At 37.4% G+C, this 27,051-nt stretch overlaps 1 protein-coding gene across 1 annotated transcript in view; it reads left to right on the forward strand.

Annotated features, from left to right (window-relative positions):
* The window catches only part of Phf8 (PHD finger protein 8), a 62,209-nt gene that overhangs the window by 16,260 nt on the left and 18,898 nt on the right, over window positions 1–27,051 (forward strand). Inside the window, 12 exon segments of the mRNA XM_032889791.1 lie at window positions 3,125–3,210; window positions 3,553–3,661; window positions 6,519–6,679; window positions 8,114–8,255; window positions 9,566–9,752; window positions 11,352–11,514; window positions 18,692–18,779; window positions 19,286–19,392; window positions 21,157–21,248; window positions 23,878–23,967; window positions 25,877–26,179; window positions 26,924–27,027. Of these exon segments, the coding sequence (XP_032745682.1) occupies window positions 3,125–3,210; window positions 3,553–3,661; window positions 6,519–6,679; window positions 8,114–8,255; window positions 9,566–9,752; window positions 11,352–11,514; window positions 18,692–18,779; window positions 19,286–19,392; window positions 21,157–21,248; window positions 23,878–23,967; window positions 25,877–26,179; window positions 26,924–27,027 (1,632 nt within the window).

Below are 27,051 nucleotides of genomic sequence, written 5' to 3' on the forward strand. Positions count from 1 at the left end.
CCCATCACTCAACTGAGGGCTATGTCTCTCTACTGAAGGTGGTCTCTTCGGGTTCTATTTCTGCACTATTGAGCATTTGGCTAATGTCATCCCCACTGGGTTCTGGAAGCTTCTCACATCCCAGGTCTCTGGGACTTTCTAGAGATTCCCCCCATCCCCCACCCCACACTGTCGCATATTTTTATTCATTCTCCCATCCCCCAGGCTTCTTTCCTGTTTCCCCCTATTCCTGATCCTCCCCCTTTTGCCCTCCCCCTCTCCTCTTCCACCCAGGTACCTACTTCCCTCTGCCTCCTATGATTATTTTGTTCCCCCTTTTAAGTAGGATTGAAGCATCTATACTTGGGCCTTCCTTCTTGTTAAGACCATATGTAGCTGATAGAACTCTTAACACAGTGCTCCTTAGACTCTATGGTGAAGAACAAGGACATATTTTCTTTTATTTTCAGTCTCTAATGGATCTGTTACTTTATAAAATGAAAAGAGAATGAGTAGTAAAACAATATGAACAAAAAACAATATCACAAACCTCAGTATTTCATTATTAGATTCAATGGCTATTAAAATATCCTGCCAGATTTCTGAGAAGTAATACTGTCATTTTCTGTACTTACCATAGACCCGTAGTCCAGTTCACATTAGTCTATGGATTACACTAATGGTTCTCAACCTTCCTAATGCTGCAACCCTTTAATACAGTTCCTAATATGTGGTGACTCTCAACCATAAAATTATTTTAGTTGCTACTTTATAACTGTCATCTTGCTACTGTTATGAATTGTCATGTAAATATCTGATATGCAGGATATTGGATATGTGACCCCTGTGAAAGGGATCAAAACTCACAGATTGAGAGCAACTGGATTACACTTTGAGTAGCAATGGTATGGAGAAAATTGTTTCCTTGTAGACCAACTGTATTTGTTTAAACTTGGAAAGTAAAGGAGTGTTCTGTTTTATATTTTTTGCTTTAAGACAGGTTTCATCTAGCCAAAGCTGACCTTAAACTACTGATTCCTCTGTTTCTATCTCTGAAGTTCTGAGATTATGGGTGGATGTATTAGTTACTTTTCTGTTACTGTAGTAAAGCACCATGACCAAAGAAACGTATGAAAGAAAGTATTGAATTGAGCTTATATATAAGTTCCAGAGGGTTAGCATCCATGATGGGAGAGAGAAGGCACAGCAGCAGAAACGGCTGAGAGCTCACATCTTGAACCTTAAACAGGAGTAAGAGGACACACTGGGGATAGTAGGAGTCTGTTGAAACCTCAAAGACTCCCCTCCATGACACAACTTCTCCAACAAGGTCATACCTCATCCTTTCCAAATAGTTCCACTAACCAGGACCAGATATCTAAACGTATGAGCCTATGAGAGCCATTCTCATTCAAACCACCATGGCACACATGTACCACTGTGCCCAGCAAGTGTTTCTTGAAGGGGAAGCTAGAGCACTTTATTTATCATGGTATAGAATTGCTGAAATTGTGACACAGAAGATGAGAGAGGAGACAGGTAGTGGCTGTTTTTGGTAGAAAAAGCATATGTGACAAAAGTTCAGGAGTGATGACAGCAAGGTTTCCTTTTTGAGCAGTGACCAAATATAGTAGGGACGTGAGACATAAAGCACGTATGTTATGGAAATGAGTGCCTTAGGTCCAAACAAAAGATTTATAAATTTAGGCCAGGTGACACAGGCCAGTTTGAGACCAGGAAGCTAAGGTAAGTTTGAAGTGAGATTGGGCTATACAGTGAGACCTTATCTCAAAAAGCAAGCAAGCAAACAAAAAATAAACTTTAGGGTAGTGAGGATTGATAATGTGGATATGGCAAAAAGTAATATTAGCTATCACCTGTCATTTACCATATTTTTATGTACCTTGCTGTATATAGTTGATAAAAGACTTTTAAAACATTTAAACCATAGCCAGAAATTATTTGAAGGGTTCTTGCCCTCTTTCCCCTCTTTCTTGGTGAGGGAAGGGCTTAATATGTGAGATTTCTTTGTAACATGCATCCAAAATTAAATCTGAGTGAGGCTGCAAAAATGATTACCTATAATTTTTTACTCATAAATGTTGGCTCTAAAATATTTCTAGTAGTTTTATTTAAAAAATATCTCGACAAAGTTCTAAATTTGAGTTTTAATATTTTGAGTGTGTTAGGCAAAATAAAATATTAAAATAAGACTTGTTCTTAAAAATTCTTTTTGTATTTTGAGACATTTTTCTTACATAGTCCAGTCTGGTCTAATACTTGAGGGTAGCCTGAAACACGTGATAATACTCTTTCCTTCACCTCTAGAATGCTGGAATTAGAAGTGCGGATTAAAGGACTAAAATATCTGGTTCTTTTTACCCTTTTTTGTTTTTGTTTTGTTTTTTTTTTTGAGACAGGGTTTCTCTGTGTAACAGCCCTAGCTGACCTGGAACTTGTTTTGTAGACCAGGCTGCCCTTGAACTCAGAGATCTGCCTGCCTCTGCCTCCCAAGTGCTGGAATTAAAGGCATGCACCACCACTGCTTGACCTTCTTCTTATCTTTTAAATGTAACTATTTGGAACATTTAAAATTCCTTATTGGGTTTACATATTTCTGTTTATTCACATACTGATGCCTGTAGTCTCTTTCGACTTTGACCATTCTGAATCCTAATGATTCAGAATTGTTTTACACCAGTAGAATTTCGTATTGATGAAAATGTTTTATAATGTGTACAATAACTGCATGTGGGTGGTGAAATGTAGCTAGTGTGATAGAAGAACCACATTTAAATTTTACTTAACTTTATTTTTAAATTTAATTTACTTTTATGTGTATGAGTGTTTTGTTCACATATATGTCTGTCTGTATACCAACTGCCTGGTGCTAGTAGAAGTCTGAGGTGGTAACCAGAATCCCCTGAAACTACAGTTAGAGAGGATTGTGGGCCACTATCTAGGTGCTAGGAATCAAACTCGGGTCCTCTGGAAAAGCAGCAGCCAGTGTCCTTAACCACCAAGCCATCTATCCAGCCCTCAAGTTTACTTAATTTTAATTGATATAAATGTAAATCATAATATGTACTATACTGTACTCACTGATACAGAACTATAGACATGGCTATATTGTTTTCTTTTCCAGTTGTGTTGGTGTTGAGGAGGAGAAGGCTGCTGATATTGATCTGTACCATTGCCCCAACTGTGAAGTCTTACACGGACCCTCCATTAGTAAGTAGATCTTAAGATTTCCAGCAGGAAATAATAAGGGAAGAAACAAAGCCGTGGTAGCTGGAGAGTCTTTGCTGGTAATTGCCTTAGATGTGCCTTCCTTAAGAAACAGCAGAAGCCATCCATGCAAGTCCAACAGTGCCTGTGGCTGTTGCCTAAGAGAGCAGGAATGCGTGGCTTTATCTCTTTCCTTTTAACAGTTGCCTTTAGAGGAAGCACACTCTTCTTTGCCAGGAGCTTTCCTGAGTAAGAGAGTGTCTTTAACTGTAGATGCCCCTGGGGTTTTAGATTCTCAGCTCCTGGCCATTCTAACTAATTACCACTTGTCTTTTTCTGGTTTAGTGAAAAAACGTCGTGGATCTTCCAAAGGACATGATAATCACAAGGGTAAACCATTGAAGACTGGGAGCTCCATGTTTATCCGAGAACTACGGGGTAGGACTTTTGACAGGTGAGGACCCTCTGGATAAAGAAATGTTAAGCTTTAAAGCTATAGGAAACTGGACATAATTTCCTTTCAGCTTTTCCACTAGCTATGCCATTATGTGCCTCCTGATGTCTGGAAATCTTCTGGGCCCTGCAAAATCTCTGGGATGGGAACTTCTGTTTTGGTCAGTTCCTAAGTAACAGTGGCCAGAGGTTCACTTGATGTTTAGAGTACATTATGACCTATTTACAAAAAATCTGCAGTAGTTGGGAAGCAGCATTTTGTCTTATCAACTTATAAGCATCTGAACAATGCTAGAATTGGAAGGATTTTTTTTTGGTTTCTCTTATGTATATTAATTGTACAAAGTAATGGGTTTTATTATGACATTTCCATGTATATTATTAAATATACTTTTATCATAGTCACTTATTCTGTGACCCTTTATTTCCTTCCCCTTTCCTATTCCATATTCACAACAACTCCCCATTTAATGTCTGCAAGAATCTTTAATGGTCAGCAAATTTAATTCTCTCATTATAGAGGAGAAGAAACTTTAAAACTAAAAATAGGGAGCTGTCATGTGTTTTTCAATCAGAAAGATACTTTTTTTTTCATTTTACCTAGATTTAGTAAAAATAAAGTAATGAATTGAATGAAAATAATGAGTTAGAAATTAATGAATAAAGAAATATGTGGTTTAAATGCATTGGACTGTTTTTTAGGTTTCTTTTACTTCAAGTATTATTTAAGTTTTTCTAGGTTATTAGTTTTAAAAAATTAAAGGCTGTCAGTCCCCTCTACCACAGAGCCCTCAGATCCCTTTTTCTATTTACATCAGCTAATTTCTTTTACATTTAAAAAAATAGTCCTTGTATCCACATATATGTGGTTGTGTGTCCTTTTACATTTTTGACACAAATGGAAGCATTATATTTTGTACATTGCTTTTATTTTTAAACCTACATAATACATCTTGGAAATCAATCTATAATAGCATGTATAGGTGGTTCTTTACTTCCTTTCATGGTCATTTAGTATTTAATTGAATGGATATGTATTTTATTTGACTAGTCCTCTAGTGATGGACATTTAAATTGATTTCAGCATTTTGCTGTTATTAAGAAAAATTCTGTAGTCCATACGTTTTTTTCTTCAGTAATAAGCATTGAACCTAGGTATCACACATACTACGCAAGTACTCTACCACTGAGCTATATTTGCAGCCTTAGTAAATATCTCTCTGTACTTAAGTTTTTGGATGTGTGACAAGTATAGATGTAGATTTAACTGTGTAAAAGTAAAATTGTTAGGTCAAAAAGGGTATGCCTTAAGAATCTGTAAATATTGCCAATTTACATAAAGCTTGTACAACTTCACAGATACTTTGTCAAGGCTCTGATGATTTTACTATTAATTTTCAAAATTTAGTGAAATCTTTTTATTTTAACTTACTACCTTAATTATGAAAGAGGTTGATTTTTGTTTACTATGGTTCATATTTATTAATAACTATTTTTCTAAAGCATTTCCCATATTTTTATTGAGAAAATGTTTTCATGCAATATATACTAATCATGTTTTCTCCTCCCCTCAATTCCTCAAAGATCCTCTCCATCTACCCAATTCTGCACCCTTTCTTTCTTTTTAGAAACAAACACGTAAAGTAAAAAAAACCAACCCACAAGAATCTTACACACACACACACACACACACACACACACACACACACACACACACACACACATGCACACACACATTACATAAGACAAAAAAAACCTTAACAAAGCAATATGAAACAAAAAAAGTCTACAAAAATACCTTTGAGTTTATTCTGTGTTGGCCATCTACTTTTGAGCATGGAGCCTACCCTTAAGTGTGGTTAATAAATTAGGTGGTGGTGCTCACCTTTAATCCCAGCAGCAGCAGAGGATGGCAGATTCCCATTAGTTTAAGGCCAGCCTGGTCTAAATATCAAGTTCCAGGACAATCAGAACTATGTGAAAAAATCCTGTCTTGAACTACAAAAAAGTGTGGTTAATACTTCTCCAATGGCATCTCATTGGAGAAAACTAACTTATTTATAACAGCTTTCCTTGCAGACAATTTTAGTTTTAAATGCAGATTATTATTTATTATCATTTTAGTAAAACCTGGGTGTTGTCTCCTACATGTTTTTCTCCTGGTACCTTTATGGCTTTAGTTTTTGCAGTTTAAATTTTGGGCCATCCAGAATTACATGAAGAGTAAGATAGGTACAGAGCTTATTATGTTTGTTTCAGTACAACTAATTTCTCTTTTCTTCATAGTCTTTTTTTCTTTTTTGGTTCCAGAGATTGAAATCATGGACTCAAGCTAAGCTAATACTCTGGCACTATGTATACCTCCATCTATGTACTACTCCCTTGTCTCCATTATGACTAGGAGTAGTTGAGGGAGGGGAAAATAATATGATCAAATATATTGCATGAAAATTAAAAATTCCATCTTATAAGTACATGTATTGAGAAAGTGGTTGTAAATACTGTTTTTTAAAAGCTCAGTCTTTGCTCTCTTCACTAACATTTTAAATTGGATGTTGCTATTTTGGGTTAGAACAAATGAGTCAAAATTGGTAGTTATATCTCTTCTTAGGTAAGCTATTGACTAATTTCCTTTGTTGTTCAGAAAAGAACAGCCTGTTCACCATATATTCCCCTACTCTCTGTCAGTGACCTTGTCTCTCACTGCTTTGGAGAGGTTTGTTTTTCCTGGCAGATGCCATTAATTGTCAACCCATCTAAGACTCCCACAGGAAGACTATACCCAGTTAGTGAGAGGCCATTAAGGCCTTTAGTGAGCAGAATCTCAAGGCCATGTTTTTTTCCTATCGCCCACACAGCTCAGACGAAGTGATTCTGAAACCCACTGGAAGTCAGCTGACAGTGGAATTCTTGGAAGAGAATAGCTTCAGCGTGCCTATCCTCGTCTTGAAGAAGGATGGCTTGGGGATGACATTACCCTCTCCATCATTCACTGTGAGGGATGTGGAGCACTATGTTGGTAAGACACCACAGACCCTCTTAACTGTGCCATTAGCTGTTCTATCAATATTTTAAATCATGCTGGCATGGTGCTCATGATACCTTTAATCTCAGTACTCCAGGATTCAAGTGCGCCAGCCCTAGTCTATATAGTAGTCCAGGTAGCCAGAGCCATGTAGAGAGTCCCCGTCTTGAAAAACAAAACAGAAATACAGGAGTCGTTCAGTAATCTACCTTTTTTATATTAAGCTGTAGGCCGCTTGAAAGTATGATGTGAAGGCCTTGCCTAGTGTCATTCTTTGGCAAGACAAGAGAGAGAATACTATTCTCCTTTTCCTTTTCAGCTTTTTAAAAAAAAAATCAGCTATTTTATGTACATGAGTGCTCTGTCTTCATGCATATCAGAATGGGGAATAGGATGCCATTACAGATGGTTGTGAGCCACTATGTAGTTACTGGGAATTGAACTCAGACCTCTGGAAGAGCGTGCAGGTGCTCTTAACCACTGAGCTGTCTCTCCATCCCTAGGAATTTTTTTGTTTGTGTGTGGGGGTGGGTGGGTAATGACAGTATTTATTTGATTCATTCTCTTCTTAATAGACCATTAAATTGGGTCTACAACATTTTTATTTATTTTATTTATTTGTTCAAAATTGTTCCTTCCTGGTCCCACACTCCCCAAGGCGTTCTTACCCTCCCCTGTCTCTGAGAGAGTGCTACTCCCATTCATTCACCCTCCCCTCCTTTCAACTGTAGCATCCTTTTCTCCATGAAGCATTAGCTTTTACAGGATTGCCATCCTCTCCCCACTGAGGCCAGACAAACCAGTCTTCCACTACACATATACTAGGGCCACAGAACAGCCCATGTGTGCTCCTTGATTTTTGGCTTAGTCTCTGGTAGCTCTGAGGGGTCTGGGTTAGTCGACACTGTTGTTCTTTCTATGGGGTTGCAATCTCTTCAGCTCCTTCAGTCCTTCCTCCAACTCCTTTGTATGGGCCTCCAACTTCAATCTAATGGATGGCTGTATGTATCTGTATCTGTCTCAGTCAGCTGCTGGTAGAGCCTCTCAGGGCAGCCATGCCAGGCTCCCATCTGCAAGTACAACATGGTCTCATTGAGCCCTTTTTTTAACCTAGCAAATTTTAGGGATCATGGTTTCTGGTACCTATTCTTACATACTATTTATTACTAGAACGTCAGTGCAGGGGGAGAATAGAAGAGAAGAAATACAGAAGCAGATCCATGGCAGTAGGCGATGCGAGAGTTTCTGTCAGATAGCTCCATAGCCCTAATAGCTCCCACCCAGATCTTGAGTGAGTGTGATAGATTCCTACTCTCTGCCCTGAACACATAGTATCTGAAGACAGAATTCCTGGTGCTGGGAGGGGACAAGAAGGTTTTTTTTCTCTGAGATACATAACTCAGTACAGAACTCATTTCTTTATTTCAGGTTCTGACAAAGAGATTGATGTGATTGATGTGGCCCGCCAGGCTGACTGCAAAATGAAACTTGGTGATTTTGTCAAATACTATTACAGTGGGAAGAGGGAAAAAGTCCTCAATGTCATTAGTTTGGAATTCTCTGATACCAGGTAGGAGGGGAAGGGTAACAGAAAAGTCTGACAGTGTCTAAAACTTGTAGATAAACTTGAATTTCTATTTTGGTTTCTTTTCTTCATTCTAGTAGTTTTGTTTCTCCTTTTGGAGGAGGGAGTTGGCTTATACTTTGTAGGATGCTGATTCAACTTTATAATAGCTAAGTCAGTTTCTTCAATTTCTAACAGCTAGATTATACAGTATCTATTTTACTTAATTTGTCTCCTCTGTTCTAGGGCAGCTTCCTTTGATCTTTTCCTAGTGTTTATATTTTTATTTTATGACTGTCCTAAATGAAGAATAAGTCCTCAGTTTCTGGAAATAGATTTTAAAATTAATCATAAGTAGTTTTTCTAAGGGTAGGTTGCCTACATTTAAAAGGGAAAATTATAATCTTTAAAATATTCCATCAGAACTTACATATTGAGGACTTTGGTGAATATTAAGAAATTATAACATATTTTGTTCTTAGAAACTTACTAATTGCTTAATGGCATTTAAGATTTCAAATAATAAAAGTTAGATTTGCAAGAAGTTGCAAAATAGTGTTGAGCCTGTGCAAGGTCCTGTGTATTTTTTAGTTTGCCACAGTGATAACACAGGTATAATATTAAAATCATGCTGTTGCTTTAAGATTAAAGAACTAAAAGGTATTTAAAAACTGTAGTTTCCTTATATATCAGTTAATCCAGAAAGCCTGTATAATAGCTTGCAGACATGCAGAAAAGGGGAAAAAGAAAACTAGAACAAAAAGAAAATAAAGATGGGGGACTAGGGTGCATATGGATAGGTACTGTACACATGAATGCATAATTCTTTGTTTAAATAGTTGGTGGAAATAAGATTGCAGAGTTTTCATTGATTTTTCTGAAGAGGAGAACATAATATTATAAGATGTATGGGTTTGTATGTGATTAAAAACATCCAGATTTATGGAACTGAGCTCCAGGAGGTTTCTGTAATTGTAAGAGCTTTTCATAAAGAAGGTATGAAGGTAGGGAAAAGACAACTGTTATGAACTGAGTGCTGAATGGGTAGACTGGGAAAGTGAATAATGGGCATGACTATTTAGTAGTCAGAATGGCCACTTTCTCTTGGGGGGGGATTTGGAGCTAGGATTTAGGATGAGATTTGGAAGCTGAGTGGAGCAGGACTAGTGTTCAATTTATAAGAATAAATGTTGTATATACCTTTGGGTTCTGTGGAGAAAATGATTTTTTAAAATTTGTTTTATCTGACCATTTTATTCAGGCTTAAACCTTTAATTTTTCAGTCAGCTCACGCTTCTTTTCACCTTTTTTACTAGACTTTCAAACCTTGTGGAAACACCCAAGATTGTTCGAAAGCTGTCGTGGGTGGAGAACTTGTGGCCGGAGGAATGTGTCTTTGAGAGGCCCAATGTGCAGAAGTACTGCCTCATGAGTGTGCGGGATAGCTATACAGATTTTCACATTGACTTTGGTGGGACCTCAGTTTGGTATCATGTGCTTAAGGTAGGGATGAATATGGCATCTGGAGGCAGCCAGACATATTTACCTTTCATGTTCTATCTGCATAACACTTTGACATGATTTTCTCTTATTGTGTTAATTCTGAAGACGGAATTCCTGGGTATAAGGCCATTCTAGGTACTGGTAAGGGGACAAGAAGTTTTTTTCCCCTGAGATACAGAATTTGTTTCTTTACTTCAGGTTTTGGCAAAGAGATAAATGTGATTGATGTGGCACATGTGGGTGTGCCTCTACAATTTTGATGCTTAAACAAAAAAGTTGTTGAAGGTAGGCATGGTGGTTTCTCCCTATAATTTCAACACTTGCAAGGTTGTAGCAGGAGGCTTGCCATGGATGAGAGGTCAGCCTGAGCTTCATGGTAAGTTTCAGATCAGCTTGAGATAAAGAATGAGACAAAACCCAAATCAAAAAAAAAAAAAAAAACCATGGGGGGAGAGGCATACAGCAAGCCTGGGCTGCGTCCCTAGCACTAAAACTGTTGTTTTGAGGTCTAGGACAGCTTAGTGGTGTAGTGCTTGCTTAATGTGTGCACAGTCCTGGCTTCTATCTCTAGTACTGCAGAAGTAGATTTTTTTTGAGTAGCAATAAATTACCTAAGATATTTGCTACCTTCTTAAATGAAGGAATTCTATTTCTCCCAATATGTATGAAAGTGTCTATATTTATTGTAGAAATTTCTTAATAACATGAGCTTTCCCTCCTTCCAACTTTAATATATGTTTCATATAATTCATTTACTTTTTCCGAAGCAACTAAAGTGGCTGTATTTTTTTTCTGATACATTTGGGGAGTAGTTCCATATAGTGTCTCCTTATTCTAATAATTCATTATTTAGTTTCTTAACAAAAGGTATTTTTCTTAATGAATTCTAGACAGTTATCAAAAGGGAAATTGATATACTACTACCTAGTAACTGTCTATAAAGGCTGTCAGTGTTTTTCAATTGTATAGTACATACCTTAGTTTTGTCACACATCATGTTTTCTGTGTTTAAATTTTTGATGCATTAGCTAAACTACAGAGTTATCCTTATGCTAAGGTGTGGTTATTTTTCACCAAATTGTCTATCAGATGATTATCCAAGCAAAACAATTAGCAAATAAATATTCTTCTAACAGATAATCAGTCATCTAATGAAATATAATCTAGAAGTCCTTGGGCAGCTGAACATTTAAGTTTATTAACTTTGATTGCAGGTATGAGAAGGAGCACTATATAACTGGCATTTAAAAGCAGATTCAATTTTCTTTTCATCGGTAATATGGCCTTAAATTCTAGGGCTAATGGTATTGATCTTACTTATAGAGGACATTTTTCATTTGGTATTACATTGAAAATAAGAGCAATTCCTATATATTTCTCCTAACTTAAATGGATTTAAATGCCCCTTTCAAATTATTTTGGAAAATTTGAAGAAAATTTGAACAGTTTATCTAAAATGTTACTTGATGGGTTTGGGAAACAGCTCTGGCATACTGATATAGTTGTAGGTGGAGGCTGGGAAAGATTTGACCATTTGGAACATCCTTCCTCAAGAAGGACTTTTCTTGAAACCTTTAGTATGGTATCTTTTTATTTCAGGGTGAGAAGATCTTCTACCTGATCCGCCCAACAAATGCTAATCTGACTCTCTTTGAGTGCTGGAGCAGCTCCTCTAATCAGAATGAGATGTTCTTTGGTGACCAGGTGGAAAAATGCTACAAGTGTTCTGTGAAGCAAGGACAAACACTGTTTATTCCTACAGGTCATTCCTGGGTCCCTCTAGAGGGGAGGATGGGAAAAGCAGGAAGAAGGGAGATAGTGGTACTATACCAAACCCTTCCCGTAATTTATTAATCTCATTACTTGACATCTCTTTTTCTCATTAGATGAGAGGTTAAGAACTAGACCTCAAGAAAATTTGTATGTTGGCCAGTAGGTAGTGTGGTTTTGTGTAGAGGCTGCAGATGACCGAACAAGTAGGAGGAGACTGATGGACCATTGTATACTGGGTTAATGTCAACTAGGTATACTGATAGAGAACAGGACTCAGCCCTATGACTCTAGGGATACTAACTCAGAGGCTGATGTTCTAGCCTGTAACATTGAATGACCAGGATGGAAACATTCTTTGTTAATACTTCATGCCTGGGTTTTACTTATAGAATTCTTAGGTCTCATGTGGAGTCTGAATTTGTGTGTATTTTGCTAGGCAACCATTCTTCAAAGCACTGAGCTATGTCCTGAGCTGAGTACATTTTGTAAAAAATAACCCTGTTGTCCCAATTTGAGGAGAGTTGATAACTAGAAGCTAATTGAATCTGTTTCTTGATTATTTAATCATAATTAACATTAAATTTTCTTGAAATATATAGGGTAATACTCTTATTGAATGTGAGCATAATAAGACATGCTTGGAATCTCAGATACTTGGAAAACTGAGACAGAAGGATTATGTTTTCAAGGCTAGCCTGGGCAACTTAGTCTTTTGTTTTACTTCTGTCGGTTTATCAGTTTTATTTGATGTTTTTTTCTCTTTTATGTTTTCAATTTTGATTTTTGCTTTTATTTTTATTTTTCCTTCTGTTTGTTCTGTTTATTTTATATTTTTTCCTAGTTTTTCCTGGTCTTGAGAAAGATTTAGATTTATTAATTTCAGACTCTTTCTTTTGTAATGTGAACATTTAGTGGTGTAAATTCCCAGTACCAGTTTAGCTGTTAGACACATTTTTGTTATCATTTTTATTGTGTTAAGTGTGCCTTTGTAGAAAATTAGAATTTATATGTCATAAAATGTACAAGTTTAACAGTTGTTTTTAGTATACTTATAAAACTGTATGACTTTATGCCAGGGATCATCGCTTTAAAAAAAAACACTTCCCCCATTAAGAGTTACTTTTTTTTCGGCTCTTCTCCCAGCCTGGGACAACAATTTTTTTAAACTTCCCTTGTATGTAGATTTTTCTCTTGTGTACTCTACATAAATAATAGTCTGGGGATAGGCTCTCATATAGTCTAGGCTGGCCTTGAACTCAGCTGGATAGCTGAAGCTGGCCTTCAACTATTAAACTTCCTGCCTCTACCTTCTGAGTGGTGGGAATACAAGTGTGTGTGCCACCTTACTTTTCTTATTTTTTCTTTATACAGATGTATGTAATCCTGGAATCTGCTATGTATTCCAACCTTGCATCAAACATGCATGCAATATTTTGTCAGCTTCATGAGTATGTGATTACAAACGTGGCATCTCACTTTTTTTAATGGCAAAATAATTTCTCTACCCCCCCCTGCAATAGGGTCTCATGTACTCAATAATCATTGTTGCTGTGTAGCTAAGGATAATCTTGAACTTCTCCTCCTGCCTCTATCTTCTAAGTACTGTGGTTATAGGCTTGCACTACCATACCTAGATTTTTATTTTTATGTAGTGCTAGAGATCAAACATAAAGCTTTGCCTCCTCCTAAGCAAGCCAGAGAGCTCAGTCTTGTAACTGTCTTACACAAGTAATCACAGCTACTATGAGTTCAAGAATATAAAATAAAACAGCCATGTCATGCCTTGAAATACTGTTCCACACTCTTCTCCACTTCCTCTAGCCACATTGTTTGCTTTTATTCACCAACTGATAGATATTTAAGTTTTTCTTTTTCTTTTCTTTCTTTTTTGATGCTGGGGATAGAATGCAAAGCCTTTTAAATGTTGTCTAAGTGCTCTACACTGAGCTAGTTCGATAGCCTCTATTTATTATTTTATTCAAAAAAATCTTTTTGAGGTTGGCACTGAGCCCACTGTATTGTGTAGTCAGGCCTCAGCTTCCTGAGTAGCCAAGGTTATAGTTATGTGCCAGTCAATCTAGCTTGGAATCATTTTTGGCTATTATGAATAATGCTACTACTAGTATTTATATAAAACTTATTTTGCCATCATAATGAGTTGCACTATTCTTAATTAAAATCTGGAATCTAGTCGAGTGGTAGAGGCATATGCCCTTAATCCTAGTACTTGGGAGCCGTAGGCAGGAGGTTCAAGGATAGCCTGGTCTAAAGAGCTAGTTCCAGGATAGCCAGGGCTACACAAAGAAATCGTATCTCAAGAAAGAAAAACAAAAAACCCAGAAACATATATCTGGAATCCAGAAGTATCTTTTTTAAAAAAATGTATGTAAAAAGTCTGAATCCCCTTCCCCAGAATCATGTTTGTTGAATTTATTTTCTATGCTCACTATTTGTATATAGTCCTGTGTGTATGCACTTGTGTGTTGGTGTATATGCATATCAGAGTCCAGAAATTGACATCCAATGTCTTCTGTAGTTATTCTTTATTGTTTAGATGTATTTACGATTTTAGTTTTTTTTATGAATCTTTTACTTGCATGTAAGGAAGTGCATCAAGTGCTTTCCTTATTTCCCCTGGAAGACTGAAGATGGCAGTTGAATCCCCTGGAACTGAAGTTAAAGAAAGTTGTGAGCTGCCATGTGGGTTCTGGGAATTGATGCCTGGTACTCTGGAAGAGCAGCCAATGCTCTTAGTCTCCAAGCCATTTCTAGCCTATCACCGTGGTTTTATTGAGACATAACTTCTCACTAAACTAGACTAGTTGTAACAACCCTGAGGAGTCCTCCTTTCTCCAAGCTCTGCAATGCCCAAGTTACAGACATGTGCTTCTATGATTAGATTTTAACATGGGTGCTTGGCATCAGAATTTAGGTCCTCATGCTTGCATGGCAGGTATTTTACTGACTGAGCCATCGTCTCCTTAGCTCTGAAACCTTTTGAGAGCCAAAGCAACTCTGTAAATAGAAAATTTCACATCATTTGACTAATGTGATGAGATCTCATCATATATGTTCAAAGACATAAATGTAAAAGTAACTTTTATTTACCCGATGTAATTGTCATCTTGAAGACTTACTTCCTCTGACTGACTCCTAGAAGCTTCTAGCCTCAATACAATGTTATCTAGGCCTAGAATTTTTTTCCTAGAATATTTTTAGCCTCTGAGATTTACTGCTGAATAAGATCTGTCTCCCCTTCCTAGCTCTTTCTGAATTCTGGCTGGCTGGTTCAACTCAGCTGTTTTGGCTCAGAACTTCTCTTCAGGGTGACTGATTCAATCTGGCTTCTCTTGGCCTTTCCTGAATCGCTCTACTTAGCCTCTTACTAACTCTGGTACTCTGTTCTGATTTTCTGACTCCTCCTCATTCTGTCTCTTTCTATCTTCACCTGTGTCTAGGTAGTTCTCTGGCTTCAACCTATCTCTGTACAACTGCCCTGGTAAACTATCTCCTTCCTCTCCACTGTCCTTAAGTGGCTCCCCTTTCCTCACCCCTACTTATGGGGTTAGGCTTATTCTAGTCTCTGTCAAATCCTTCTCTGATTCATCCTTTTGTCTGCCATTCAATTACATCAGTTTAGCTGCTTTCTTCTACAAACTAACTTTACATGTTATTTTTGGGACTAAAATTTGTGTCTAAGGGGTGTGTCTATATTTCCCAGTGGGATTAAAGTTGTTTCAAAAGGCTGAGCCCACCACAACTAAAACAGATTTTTTTCTAATAAATAACTTACAATTTCAGGGGTATAATACAATCTTGGGATTCTGGTGTGATCAAATACCTACAAAACACAAGTGCATTAAAATATGTAAATTTTACTTCAGGCTGTTTGTATAAAGTACATTCAGGTCATAAATAAGTATCTCATTCCCAGAATAAGTGTTTTTATCCTCAAGATATATGTATATTTGTAAGTATTACAAAATTTTAAATATGTCTCAAGTTTGAAACATTTCTGATTTCAAGTATTTTAGGCAAGGGATATTCAGCTTATTTTCTCCGTTTTATTGTGTATCTGTTTGGTAGAGGATTGCCTCTATCATGTGGTAACTCTGTAGATTGCCTTTTTGAGGAATTGCTAAGCTGTCATCAAAGTAGATAATGTACACGATTTTACATTCTAGGTATAATGGTTCCAATTTGTTCATATCTTCTCCAGTACTTGTCATTTCTGATCATAGCAATCCTAGTGTGAGTAAAATACAACACCAAGGTTCTAGTTTGTGTTTCCCTAATGACTATTATTATTGACCGTCTTGCAAAAATACTTCCTGTAATTTATAGTTCTTTATTTTTTGTGAAATCCTTTACTTATTCTTTAAATAGTAATAACAGTATAACTGTTTATAAATAAATAGTTTTAATTAAATACTATTTAATTATTAAATCAGCCAGTGGCTATCCACAGTGACCATCACACAACTGTTACATGAGTTATATTTTTTTGTACCTTTATCAGATATATTGTTCAAAAATATTTTTTCTCATTCTTGAGTTTGTCTTTTGACATTATTCTTTTCTTTCTTTCCTTATTGAATTTTTAATTCTTTTTTCTTGTTTAAGACAGGGTTTCTCTATATAGTCCCAGCTGTCCTGAAACTCACATTGTAGACCAGGCTAGCTTTGAACTTACAGAGATCTGCTTGCCTTAGCCTTCTGAGTGCTGGGATTAAAGGAATGTGCCATCACCACCTGGCTTGATATTATCTTTTAATATATTAAAAATTGATTCATTGACAATTTCACACATACACACATATGTGTACTTCATTCATGTCCCCCATTATTTTTTCTGATCTCTCTTTCCCTGCTTCTTAATCTCTTGTTGCTAACAAGTATTCCTCCTACTTTAACATCTTTGTGTGCTTCACTGCATTTAATAGGTAGGGTTGCTTACATTAGTATGGATGGGGGTTATTTTACCAGTGATGGTGAGTTCCTCTTTCACAGGAGCTATTAAATTAACTGCCTATAGTTCTCAGAAAGAGTTGAGTCTTTTCACATTCGCTTAATAGTGTCTCATAAAAAAATGAATGTTATTAATTCTGTCAGTTTATCTATTTTTTGGTTGTGAGCCTAGCCTTTAACGGCTGAGCCATCTCTCCAGCCCCAAAGAAGGCATTGTATGTGAGTACACTGTCACTGTCTTCAGACACACCAGAAGAGGGCATCAGATCTCATTACAGATGGTTGTGAGCCACCATGTGGTTTCTGGGAATTGAACTCAGGACTTCTGGAAGAGCAGACAGTGCTCTTAACCTCTGAGCCATCTCCCCAGCCCTGCCTTAAATTTTTGATTGATATGATTTTATCTATAGGTATTGGGAATTCAAGGAAATATTTATAAATATTTTATAGTTTTTTCTGACACATCGTCTTACTCAGACTGTGCTGTCTTATCATGTAGTCCAGCTAGCCTTAAACCTGTCATCTTCCTGCCTTAGCTTCTGAGTGCTGGGATTATAGGTATGTGTCACTGATTTCAGTTTAGTTTTGGTTATCATATTTAGATTTTTTATTAAAATTGAGTTAGTTTTTATGTACAGGTTGAAGGAAGAGCCCAGTTTTATTCTTTGGCATTTTATTCTTTGGCATGTTGACATCTTCTTTTTCCAGAGTATCCTGAAAACTTCTTTCCTCAATGAATTTTCTTGATATTTCTCGTCCGTCACCATCACTGGTTGATTCGCAGTTCAAGTTGTAGTTTAGTGATGGAGTACCTGCTGAGTATGTCCAAGGCCCTAGGCTTGCTCCTCAGTATTGCAAAACCAAAAATCAAATGAAAAAACAAACCAGGAAAAGTCAGCTGAGCATATATGGGTTTATTTTTGCATCTTATGTCTTCCATTGATTTATATGTCTCTCCTTATGATTATGCACACTTTTATATTTTTTTTTATTAACTTGGTATTTCTTATTTACATTTAATGTTATTCCCTTTCCCGATTTCGGGCAACATCCCCCTAGTCCCTCCCCCCTTCTTTATGGGTGTTCCCCTCCCCACCCTCCCCATTGCCACCCTCCCTCAACAATCCACGTTCACTGGGGTTCAGTCTTAGCAGGACCAAGGGCTTCCCCTTCCACTGGTACTCTTACTAGGATATTCATTGCTACCTATGAGGTCAGAGTCCAGGGTCAGTCCATGTATAGTCTTTAGGTAGTGGCTTAGTCCTGGGAGCATTGGTTGCTTGGGATTGTTGTTCATGTGGAGACTCGTGCCCCTTCAAGCTCTTCCAGTTCTTTCTCTGATTCCTTCAACGGGGGTCCTGTTCTCAGTTCAGTGGTTTGCTGCTGGCATTCACCTCTGTATTTGCTGTATTCTGGTTGTGTCTCTTTGATTACTATGCATTTATAATAAATTTTGAAGTTGAGATTTGTCAGTGTTCTAACTTTATCCTTTTCAAGGTTGGTTTATTGTGATCCCATGAATTTTTTATGTGATTTTTTTTTTTTTTTTTTTAGGTTTAGAATTTACTTTGTTCTTTTTTTTTTTAGTGGTTCTAGTTATTTGCTCTAGTTTTGTTTTGATTTTAGTGGTTGCTACTTTGTGTGTGTGTGTGTGTGTGTGTGTGTGTGTGTGTGTGTGTGTGTGTGTGATCACAGAGTATTGGTGATAGTGTTTTATCAATTTTAAAGGCTTTAGTTTTACCTAGAGGTATAAAAAACAGTTTGGAGTACTAGACAATATGAGAAATAAAGGATGGACATGAATCTTCTGGATAGATGGATGGAGAAGGGAGATGAATATGGAAAGGATCTAAGAAAACATAACGTTGGAAAATTAAAGGCAAGGATAATGATTGTGTTTTAATGGTGTGCATTTTTGAAAGAGTAGTTCTAGCAAAAGAGTGATGTTCTTTTAGAGAAGGTAAAACAACAAAAAGGTAATTCAAGTGGAGAGAGATGCATTAACTTCATAGTTGATTCTGTTCATGTTACTAGAAAGATAGAGTAGGAGATGCTGGCTATTGCCACAGCAAAAAATATATTTTGAATCATTGGTAAGCTATTTCTAAGGAGTGAAGGTTAAACTAACCTGGTAGTGAAGTGTCCAAAGTAAAAAAGGCCTTTGGCTAACTGTGATTTTTGCCTTCTTTTTACTACAGGGTGGATACATGCTGTGCTAACACCAGTGGACTGCTTAGCTTTTGGAGGGAACTTTTTACATAGCCTTAACATTGAAATGCAGCTCAAGTGAGTTCTGACATTGTCCGTTCCTATGTGCTATCGTCCTTGTGTAAGTCCCTTGAGTAAGGAATGCATTAAAGAATGATGAAGACAACAAGAAAGGAAAGTATCTTGGGCTTTGGGTTTTTTTTTTTTTTTTAAAGACAGGGTTTCTTTCTGTAGACCTGGCTGACGTAGAACTTACTCTGTAGATGAGGCTGGCCTCAAGCTCAGAGATCTGCCTGCCTCTGCATCCCAAGTTCTGGGATTAAAGGTGTGTCCCACCACTGCTGCTGTGCAGTATCTTGGTTTTTAATGACAGTTTGACAAGGTTAATTCTCTTTCTTCACTTGGTTGTTAATGTACCTTTGGTAAGGTACATAATCTTTGATCTCAAAGTTTCTTTGTATATAGGGTTTTACAGGGTCACTGTAAGGATTAAATACAGTAGATACATAGCACTGAGAATAGCACTTGGTACATAATAGGTGCTCAGTAAATAGGATCCTTTTTATACTCATGTTTCCTTCCAGGGCCTATGAAATTGAGAAGCGGCTGAGCACAGCAGACCTTTTCAAGTTTCCTAACTTCGAGACCATCTGTTGGTATGTGGGAAAACATATTCTGGACATCTTCCGAGGTATGGTTTTCCTTGCCAGCTATCATTTTTGCTATGAGAAAGGAGCATGAAGAGGGAGTGTGGAAATTGGGGGAGAGGAGGAATGGGAGGTGAAAGCTTGCTATCATTGCTGCCTTGCTGTGTATATTAAAACATCATTAATATCTTAAATATAAAACATTCCAATAACCAAGATATAGAAATAGGGTAGAGGTCCATGAACAGATGGTAGATAAATAAAATATGCTACTTAGACACAGTGGAACTTTATTCAGCTCTAATGGAAAGTGACTTTTTTTTATATTTTGCAGAAAATATACTGGGGATCATTATATTAAACAAAATCGCCAGAATCAGACAAATTTTTTCTCACATATAGAATCTAGATTACAATTTATGGTGCGTGCATGTGTGTGGGGGGGCAGAGAGACAGACAGAGAGACAGAGACATCAAATTAGAAGGGGACTATGAGAGAAGAGAAAGAGACATATCCAACCAGTGGGCCAAAAGATGCATACAGCTGTGTGTGTGGCCAAGGACAACAGAAAATGGGGTCCAGCATGAAATTGTAAACTGACTTAAAATGTTTTGAAGCATCTTTGCAATTTGTTTTGGTAACGCAATTGCATGGTTATTTAGTGTGAACTTTGAAGATAAAACATTGAGTTACAAAGTCAGAAGATTGCACACACTTGGTGAAGGACGGGCAGAACAAAAGGGTAATGCAGTATATATAAAATGGAAGTAGAAAGTGAGACTCTGGAGTAAGAAAAGGGAAAGAGAGAGGAGGGCAGTAAGTTGCGTAAGCTAGAATAAAGTATACTGATATAGTTGTTCAAACTGTAATTTTTCATACTAACAAAAAATGTGATCATAACTATTATACCATTATACTTTACTCACTTTCTCCTTCATAATTTCTGGAAACTACTAATCTGCTTTCCATCCCCATAATTTTGTCATTTGAAGAATAGTATACAAATGAAATCATATCACATGATTCATGGTATCCCAGATATGCCCTCCTTCAGTGATAAGGCCCATCTTGACATCCTGGCATCATTGTGGTCCTAGGTATCTGCCCTGGTGGAAACCAGCTTGCTGGTTTTCATCTTTCTTAGTCTTGTCTGAAATAAAGTGAGTCCCTTGCTTCTTGTCTGAAATAAAGTAAGTCCCTTGCTTGGACCCGAGAATTGATTCTTCAAGTGACTAGGCCAGAAGGAGTCAGTATCGCAGTTACAAAGGACTTCATGGCCCAGTGAGTACAGTTTCCTACCCAATACTCTGCCACTTTGACAGACTGTCATGTAAGTGTTAAAACATGCAATAACTAATGACTCATTTACCTCTTCTGACCAGTTTAGTACAGTAGAAAATTCTTGATAAAGCCTAAAATTGGATATTAATAACCTCTTCATGAAGGAAGGCAAAACAGACAATTTTGAGACCTAAAAGGCTGAAGAATTCAATAGAAGGAACACAGACTTTATATTCAAATGGACACGTCTTTGTGTTTTGACACCTACAACATGTATATCCTTGATCAAGACCCTCTCAAGACCTTTAGTTTCCTGAACTATAAAGTGAAGTTTGCTTACAATGTAGATATCAGAGTTAAATGAAAGCTGCCTAGTACGTAGTAAGTTTTCAGTAAGTGAACACTATTAATGTAACAGATCTGAGGGAGTGCCCAGAACCCTCAGCATTTTCTTTGCTTGTCTAACAAAAGTAACAAGTCCTTCATCCCTTTGAATTGATATTCTTCTTCTTTGTGCCTGCTTTAGGCTTACGAGAGAACAGGAGACATCCTGCCTCCTACCTGGTCCATGGTGGTAAAGCTCTGAACTTGGCCTTTAGAGCCTGGACAAGGAAAGAAGTAAATACACTTATTTCTTTACCTACTTAGTAGTTCTTCCTTCCATAAAGATTATGGATAGATGTTTGGGGAGTCATAAAATCAAAGAGGCAAATAGGCTCCTGGATTAGAGTGGAAAACTAGGCTAGGAACCTTTATTTCAGATTTTAAGAAATAATACATATGCTTATTCTTTAGACTTAGAAATATATAGATGGCTGTAAAGAAAATTTTCACTTGTAAATTTAACTGAGAGGAATTAGCATTGACATTTGGATATATTTCCTTTTGGTCCTTTATGTGTACATTATATTTTTCCTTTTGTTTATGCATATGGGTGTTTTGCCAGAATGTAAGGGCAAAACATTCATGCAGTGCCTAGAGAGATCAGAAGAGGGTGTTAGACTCCCTGAAACTGGAGTTGCAGACAGTTACGAGTTATCGTGTGGGTGTTAGGAATTAAACCTCTCTCCTTGAAGAACAGCTAGCACTCTTAACTGCTGAGGCATCTCTAGCCCCCTTGTGTGTATTTTTTGAGGGGGCACTGCAGGTAAATTGGAGACATGCATATATATGCTTTACATCTTGTATCTCTGGGCCCCTGCATGCACATTTAGAAACATAATTGGTATTGCAGTATTTGTTTAATTTTGTATTTCACTAGATTTGCTTAATTTTCTTGTATTAAGTTCCCCTTACTTACCTAGTTGCTACATACATGCTATTCTTTTTCAGGAATCACCTAATAATTTGTTTATAGTAGCTTTTTAGTTGTTTCTTTATTTGAAGGGCTGTAGGTAGAGCAAATCATACAGTAATTATCCATAAGCATATGTCTTTGTTCCTTATCTCTTGTTTATTCCTTCAGGATAGATTCCTGAAAGATCAATTACTGGATCAAAGTATATGGAAAAAAAATGTAAGGTTCTTAATGCCTGCTGCCAAAATAACTTTTTAAAATTTCCAATATTCATCTATCCAACTGAGTGTAAAACAACCATGAAAGATAATTATTATCTTTCTTAAGCTCTCTGTGTACTGATTTGGAAAGATCTCCAGAATTTGTCAAATGAAGGTACAGAATATTCTATAGAAGCAACCATATATGTAAAAGGGGAAGAAACAAGAATTGTGTTTATATATGTTCATATTCACCTGAAGACATAATCTGCAAGGATATAGAAGCTAATGAAAAATAGTTACCAGTGGAAGAAAGTAGAACAATAGGGATGCCTTTTAATATATCTTTTTAATTATTTAATTTTGAGCCATGTAAATATATTTATTTCCAAATGTTCATTTAAGAAATTCAACCTTAAGAAATGGAAAAATAACAATGAATTCCCTTTATTTTGGCTGAATACTCTGGGTCATGGGGATGGCCCTAAGGTGTGGTTAATATAACCGGGACTACATTGGGGAAAAGTGATTTCTTCTTTGTCAGCAGGTATCAATTGCAGATAACTTATAATAGCTAGAGGTAGGAGTTCATGTTGATTCCCCCACCCCTGGGGTGTGTGTGTGTTTCTCTTTCTTAGTTTTGTTTGTTTTAAAGAGAAAAATAGAACAAGTTGGGTAGGTAGGATTTGGGAAGAATGATGGTGGAGGGGGTGTGCGTGATCAAAATATAGTATATGAAATTTTTTTTCAGAGACTTAAAAATAGAATAAATAATTAAGACTGTCTCAGGTTTCAGATTCTCTACAGTCTTTCTTCCTTCCTTATAATCACCTAAAGGGATAGTTTCAGACCTTGTAGATGGTTTAACCTGTACATCAATCTCTTCATTTTGTGTTGCCAACATTCCCCTAATATTTTAAAACTTCATGTTTCGGGATTTCCTTTGTTCCCTGATCTCACAGATACCTGGCCTTTTAGTCTGTAGTTCTGGTTTTCAATCTTCTCCATCCTGGCTATCTTTAGTGTTATTTCTGATCCTTACTGTGAATTATACTTTAGACTGACTCTTCCAGGAACACCAAAAGAAAGTGTGTAGTTTTTAAGCACTCATACCCTGAGTCAATATGGAACCAGAATACTAGGAATAGCTCCAAACAGCATGGCCAAATGGAGCTAGAGGAGAGCAGGACATCTATAAAGGAACACAGGCTTGTGGAAGAAGTCTTCTTTGAAGTACAGATGAATTGCATGGGAAGCATTTGCTTCCTTCCCTGCAGTGGCCCTCCTAGACTAGAAGGGCAGAACCATTAAAGTTATCAAACTTTATTTGGATAAGTGGGTGGGGGGAGGAATGGAAAGATTGATAAGAATCAAGGACCTTCCTTATTCATTCATTCATTCATTCATTCATATAGTTAGATGTTCTGAAAGCATTCTACGTATTGGGCCAGTCCATTTTATCTGTTTTTCTTTTGTAGTTCATGCTATTAGTGTCTTAACAAATAATTGATTAGCAAAATTTCACAAAAGTTTTCTCCTTGGTTATATAGGACTTATATTTTTAAGTTCTATATTTAGGTCTATAATCCTCTTTGTGTATTTCAAAAAATGTATTAAAGTTTTTGGTTTTGTTTTACCTATGGACAATCTAATTGGTTCCCTATCAGTTATTAAAAGACTATCCTTCCTTTATTGCTTGTCCCAGGTACATTTGCAAGAATTCAGTTGTCTCACGCTTCTTATTTGACAGGCTCTGCCAGACCATGAGGATGAGATCCCAGAGACAGTGCGGACTGTACAGCTCATTAAAGATCTGGCTAGGGAGATCCGCCTGGTCGAAGTAAGAAACATGGAAGGAGGGAAGGCATTTGGGAAGGGCTGGAGACTCAAATGGCAGGTCAGGACTTTGTAGTTGGCATAACACCTAGGGAAGGAATGGGAAGAGTCTATCAAGGGCCATATTCATTCATTTAGTCATTCATTCAAATAATTATGTGCTCTGAGGACATGCTACACACTGGGCTAGCTTCTTGGGATACATGAATGATATAGTGCCTGCCATATAGTGCCTGCCCATATACTCACAGACATAGTTAACCTCTATGAAAGGGTTTCCTTATCTCTAAAAAGAGATTAATGATAATCTACTCAAAGTTGTTAAGAACCTTAGGTAATGTAAATTGAAAATTGAGTATAGTTCTTGGCATGCAGTTGGCACTTAATAAATTCTAATGATAGATTATAGTAATAGTTGTAGTTGTTACTTTTAATACTTGGACTTAATCTCTGAATTCTACAAAATAGCAAACTCAGGTTGAAGATGATTACAAAGGCATGTTTCAACAGGTAGCATACACCATGAGGCAGAAGGTGTAGTAGTAAGAAACTCAAGAGAAGCCTGGGTTCTGGTTCCTGCTCTTTCCCTTGAAAGCCTTTCAGAGTCCCAGTTTCCTGATCTATAAAATGAGGAATAACTTTACCAACCTTTCAAATCTTTGGTAGAATTGAGAGGTAATATAGAGCCCCTCGCACAGTGCCTGGCAGAGTAAGTACTCAATAAATGTGAGTCATTGTTATTAATAGACTTTTTAGCAAAGAGAAAACTCAGTGTGGGCTGGTGAAATAGCAAAGGTGCCAGAGAAAAATTGGACTTGATGTTTAAGCTGTCTTAGGAGCTGTACAAATCTATTTAGTGCCTGAGAGATATCTGTGTGTTTGTCTTTCCCTCCCTTCCCTATTCCTCTGTGTCTGTATTTGCCTCCCTATTTTTCCCCTCCCTTCTTTCTTTTCTTTCTTTCTTTCATTGTATATGTATGTGTGTATGCACATATACGTATCCATGCTACAGGGTGGTTTGCTTCTAAAATTTGGACTTCTGGCCTCACTGCTTACAGCATGTTTCACTATCTACACTGTAGTCTACAGTGTTTACATCCTACCCCATTTTCCTCCATTTCACTCACTAATACCTTTTAGGAGTCAAATGACTATTTGATTTCCAGTTCTTACATAACCCAGTTTTATACAAACAGAACTTTGGGCTGGAGAGAAGAAAACTCATGAGATAGAACATGACTTGTTCATTGACTTTTCAAACATTTTAAAGCAATGGAATACTTTATTTTCAAATAACATTTTATATGAAAAAGTTTATATAACAAATCAAAGTATAGCTGCTTTGAATTGGATGAAGGACAGAGACCTAAAGCTCCCCTTGTTCCTCTCATCTGCCTTCCACATACCATCCATCTCCAAGATTTCTCCCATGAAGCTCAAAGAAACCACAGAACATCTTTTTTTCTTGACTTTTGATTTTACAGCTGACCAAACAAGTTCTAGAGCTCGTTCCACTAGAAAACTTTCCCTAGGTCAGAGAGATAGCTGGTAGCAAAATTAAGACTAGAAACTTTCTTCAAAAGTTCTACAGTCCAGAGTTTCAACCACACAGATAAGTACTTGATTATTTTTTATTTTGTGTTAGCTAATCTTGGAGACTTTTCCCTCCAGTTTTGACAGTAATGATTTTTCTTTGCTCGTCTTCTCTTTACTTGTCAACCACTGGGTAAAGAAATGCCACCCAATAAATGTATGATGGCTCACTGTACAGAAACCAGGGGTGTGCATATATGGAACACGTATATACGCCACTTCTATGGCAATACCATTAATGCTGGGAACAGACCTCTGCTCTTAGCATAGAGAGAACCCTTGAGTAAGCTCTAACCCCTCGTGTACTAATACTCTTGTAGGACATCTTCCAACAGAACGTTGGGAAGACGAGCAATATCTTTGGGCTGCAGAGGATCTTCCCAGCCGGTTCCATCCCCTTAACCAGGCCAGCCCATTCCACTTCAGTATCCATGTCCAAGCTGTCACTGCCTTCCAAAAATGGTTCAAAGAAGAAAGGCCTGAAGCCCAAGGATATCTTCAAGAAGGCAGAACGAAAGGGCAAGCAGAGTTCAGCCTTGGGGCCTGCTGGCCAGTTGAGCTATAATCTCATGGACCCATACAGTCATCAGGCACTGAAGACAGGCCCTTCCCAGAAAGCAAAGGTGGGTGCTGACCCATGGGTTCAGCCCAACCCTTTTGGGTCCCTTGGAAGAGCAGTATTTAAAAAAAAAAACAAAAACAGGCTATCCTGTTCCATCTCTTAGGGCTCCTGGTGTTTGGCTACCAGTTCCACTCATTTAATAGACATTTATTGAGACATTTTCTGTGTTGGGCACTGTGATAGGTGCTGTGAATGGAACTCAAGAGGCTGAGAGGCTAGAAAGGAAGATAGGCATAAAAACAAATGAGTGATATGAAGTGCAGATGCCACCCATGACCAAGGGTATATGTGGGGTTTTGAGGCACGGAAAGTGGTTGATGCTATCTAGATAGGGCTCAGGAGCTCTTTGCCAGGTACATGACACTTGAGTTGAATCTTGATATACTGAGGTGGGAATGAGATTTGAGAATGTTTTCTGTCAGGTTAGAATCTTGAACAAACAAGTCCTTGTCTCCTCTCTCAGGCTTCACCTTGTCTGAGTATTGTGTTGGCCTATCTGGGTATCTAATAATGGTGCCCTCTTCCCTATTTAGGGAACATGTTTCATAAGCTATGATTTCCCTGAGCCAGGCATATATTCTCAACCTCCTACTCCTATAATTGTTGGAGAGGGGGTTGGGTACAGGCATATCATAAGGCCTATGTCAGAGGGTTGACAGTTTAGTAGTAAAACCAAAAGAAACTGGCCATTTTGATTTACCTGAGAGCCTCAGACTGGTGACAACTGAGCCTCCTCCTTCTACAGCTCAACATTGGTGGTGCCTGCTTGAATGACTCAGATGATGACTCAGCAGACATGGACGTTGATGGCAGTGAGAACCCCCTGGCCCTGTTGATGGCTAATGGCAGGTAAGATGGGTAAAAGAAGCACAG

This window comes from Rattus rattus, chromosome X (assembly GCF_011064425.1).
Source record: "Rattus rattus isolate New Zealand chromosome X, Rrattus_CSIRO_v1, whole genome shotgun sequence".
Lineage (NCBI taxonomy): Eukaryota > Metazoa > Chordata > Mammalia > Rodentia > Muridae > Rattus > Rattus rattus.